The sequence below is a fragment of the Arachis ipaensis genome, chromosome B06, assembly GCF_000816755.2.
Source record: "Arachis ipaensis cultivar K30076 chromosome B06, Araip1.1, whole genome shotgun sequence".
Taxonomy (NCBI): Eukaryota; Viridiplantae; Streptophyta; class Magnoliopsida; order Fabales; family Fabaceae; genus Arachis; species Arachis ipaensis.
The window spans coordinates 3,095,053-3,097,588 of record NC_029790.2 but is presented as its reverse complement, the minus strand read 5'-3'; the positions used below and the strand labels follow the sequence as shown (position 1 = coordinate 3,097,588).

Sequence of the window (2,536 nt, the reverse complement as noted above, 5' to 3'; positions counted from 1 at the left end):
TTTTTTTTAATTTAAAAAAATGCTAGAATACTCATAAATATGTTTGTTGTATGAAGTTTCTTTACCTCTCTGCAAGTATATTTCAATATTTGATGAAATGGTTGGCTACAGAATATCATGTTCTAACAGAATACTTTTATTTGTTCTAGCAATCCTGGCTATAGGAGTTATGAATGGGATTATAGGTGGATGGATTACCCACCTCAAGCCAAAAATTTGAAGCACCCTTGTGATCAGTCTGTGGCTACATATAGAGGCCATTCAGTCTTGCGCACTCTTATCCGCTGCTATTTCTCCCCAGCATTTAGGTAAGTACTATGCTTACCTTACTTTTGTATTGATCATTTTCCTTGTGTTATTTTTTGATATTCTTCTTCCTTAAAAGCTGTCATTTTCTCCTCTGGAAGTATTGGCCAACAATAAGTGCTGTTTTCTAAATCAGCCAACTCATCATCTTCGAATATTTCAGTTAACTATTTCCCCCTTCCCATTTGCAGCACTGGCCAAAAGTACATCTATACTGGATCACACAATGCATGTGTTTACATATATGATTTGGTATGTATATCGGTTACTGCTGCTTTATCTTTGTATATTCCTAAAGTAACTACAATTTTTCGCGGGTTCAAATAGTATGAACTGTAACTGCATATTATGTCACAGTCATGTCAATTAATTAACATGCATCAAATCAGAATTCTCCGTTATCACACACTGAATCTGTGGTAATATTCAGGTTAGCGGAGCTCAAGTTGCAACACTAAAGCATCATAAATCACCTGTAAGAGATTGTAGTTGGCATCCATTCCAAACTACACTTGTTAGCTCTTCTTGGGACGGTGATGTTGTCAAATGGGGATTTGATGGCAGTGCTGAAGTACCTCCCCTCTCCGCGAAAAGGAGGGCCTCCAGAAGGAGAAATTCTTAGGTGCTTCCGAAATGCATCGCGCGCCATGTTTATTGGTTGTAACCAAACTCACGCGGTGCTTCATGAGTATCGAAAAATCTCATCATCCAGGAGAAACTTCTAAGAAGATTAACTATGATGTCCATCAAATGAACTATCAAATAATCTGAGAGATCTATGTTGAAGAAGATATTTTGTTAGCATAATAAGGTGCAACATGTAAGTAGCACAAGATCTTGTACATAAATAGCCACTGGTATGACATGGAGGTTGATTCTTTGATAAGCTGTCTGTGCATGTAATAAATTTTATGTGTAATTATAATAATTGTTGTCTCGTTACTTTTGTAGTGAATCTAGTCGTTGCTTTTGTGTTTTTCCTTAAAGCAGAATGCCATGGTACACACCAATTATTGTGTATGCACATTTATGGAAGTTCCAAGAATAAAGCCAAAATGGTTCTAGCTTCTACAAAGGGTTTGCGTCCTACCACAACCCAAAGCTTAAAAAAGAAGCAATCAAATAGCATGTTTGTATACTAGTGAAAGAATAAAAAAGAAAAATAAAGAAAATAAGCAAAAAGAATAGCATGTCTGCAAATTCCTAGTTCCAATATGCATGTTGCTACCCCTAATCTCTATCTAATAATGATAAAAAAAAGGTGAGTAAATTTGGTATATCAAGAAGTAAGAAAAATGCATAAAATAATTTTTATTAGTTGTAGTTGACAAAGAAGTTTGGGGCCTCCAGTGGTACAGTTGACAATGGACCAGAGAGGCAGAGATGTTCCCGGAAGGACCCAAGTTAAATTATTGGATTATGTAACGTAACGATTATGTGTGCAAAATGATTAAAATGTCGACTAAATTAGTTACATTCAGTACAGAAGATAGAAACAAGACATGGAAGGATGAACATGCCTTTCATATACTGTGATTCCATATAACGGTAATATAATATATAACCACATATATAATGCTATTAAAGAATTTAATTTTGTTTATGATCAGTATAAAGTTTTACTACATTGCTATAATTTTGGGTTAGAATAACAAACATAACTATGGAGTAAAGAGCATTGAAGTGATTATAAACGTGTAAAATAAAAGAAATATGTTACCCTGGGATTAACGAGGTAACAACTAATTAAGAAGCGGATATGAGAAACGACAAAAATGGGGAAAGCCGCCATTTGAGGGACAAGTTAGAGCGTAGTTGTTGAACTGCCGTTTATGGTCATGTGCTTCTCAACTGCTTAAGCCTACTCGTTACAGACACAAACCTCAGTTTCTTATATACTTACAAGTCAACACCTATCTTTTCTTTCACAGTTTAGTTTAGTTAACACGAAGATTAGTTAATTAGCAAATAGTATGATTTGCATTGCTAATCTCACAAATCATAGTCGAGTTTGTGAATTCCACATACTATAGTATAGAGACACACACACAGGAAAAAACACGTAACAGTGACACAATGCCAATAATCAAATTTTGGTCCTTTCTTATTCATATTACAATATGAGTAATATATAGAACATTGTTGTAATATAGAACCTCGACTATTCACAGTTTCACACTGCTCACTTTATTCATCCTCATCAATAACGAATAAAAAATTCTAATTTGAA

At 34.5% G+C, this 2,536-nt stretch overlaps 1 protein-coding gene across 2 annotated transcripts in view; it reads left to right on the top strand.

Annotated features, from left to right (window-relative positions):
* LOC107645378 (LEC14B protein) overlaps nucleotides 1–1,292 on the top strand; it is a 5,396-nt gene extending 4,104 nt beyond the window's left edge. For both annotated transcript variants that reach the window (XM_016349388.2, XM_016349390.2), the window contains exons 8-10: nucleotides 150–308; nucleotides 498–558; nucleotides 737–1,292. In XM_016349388.2, the coding sequence (XP_016204874.1) occupies nucleotides 150–308; nucleotides 498–558; nucleotides 737–928 (412 nt within the window). In that variant the 3' untranslated portion in view covers nucleotides 929–1,292. The remainder of the gene's footprint in view (nucleotides 1–149; nucleotides 309–497; nucleotides 559–736) is intronic.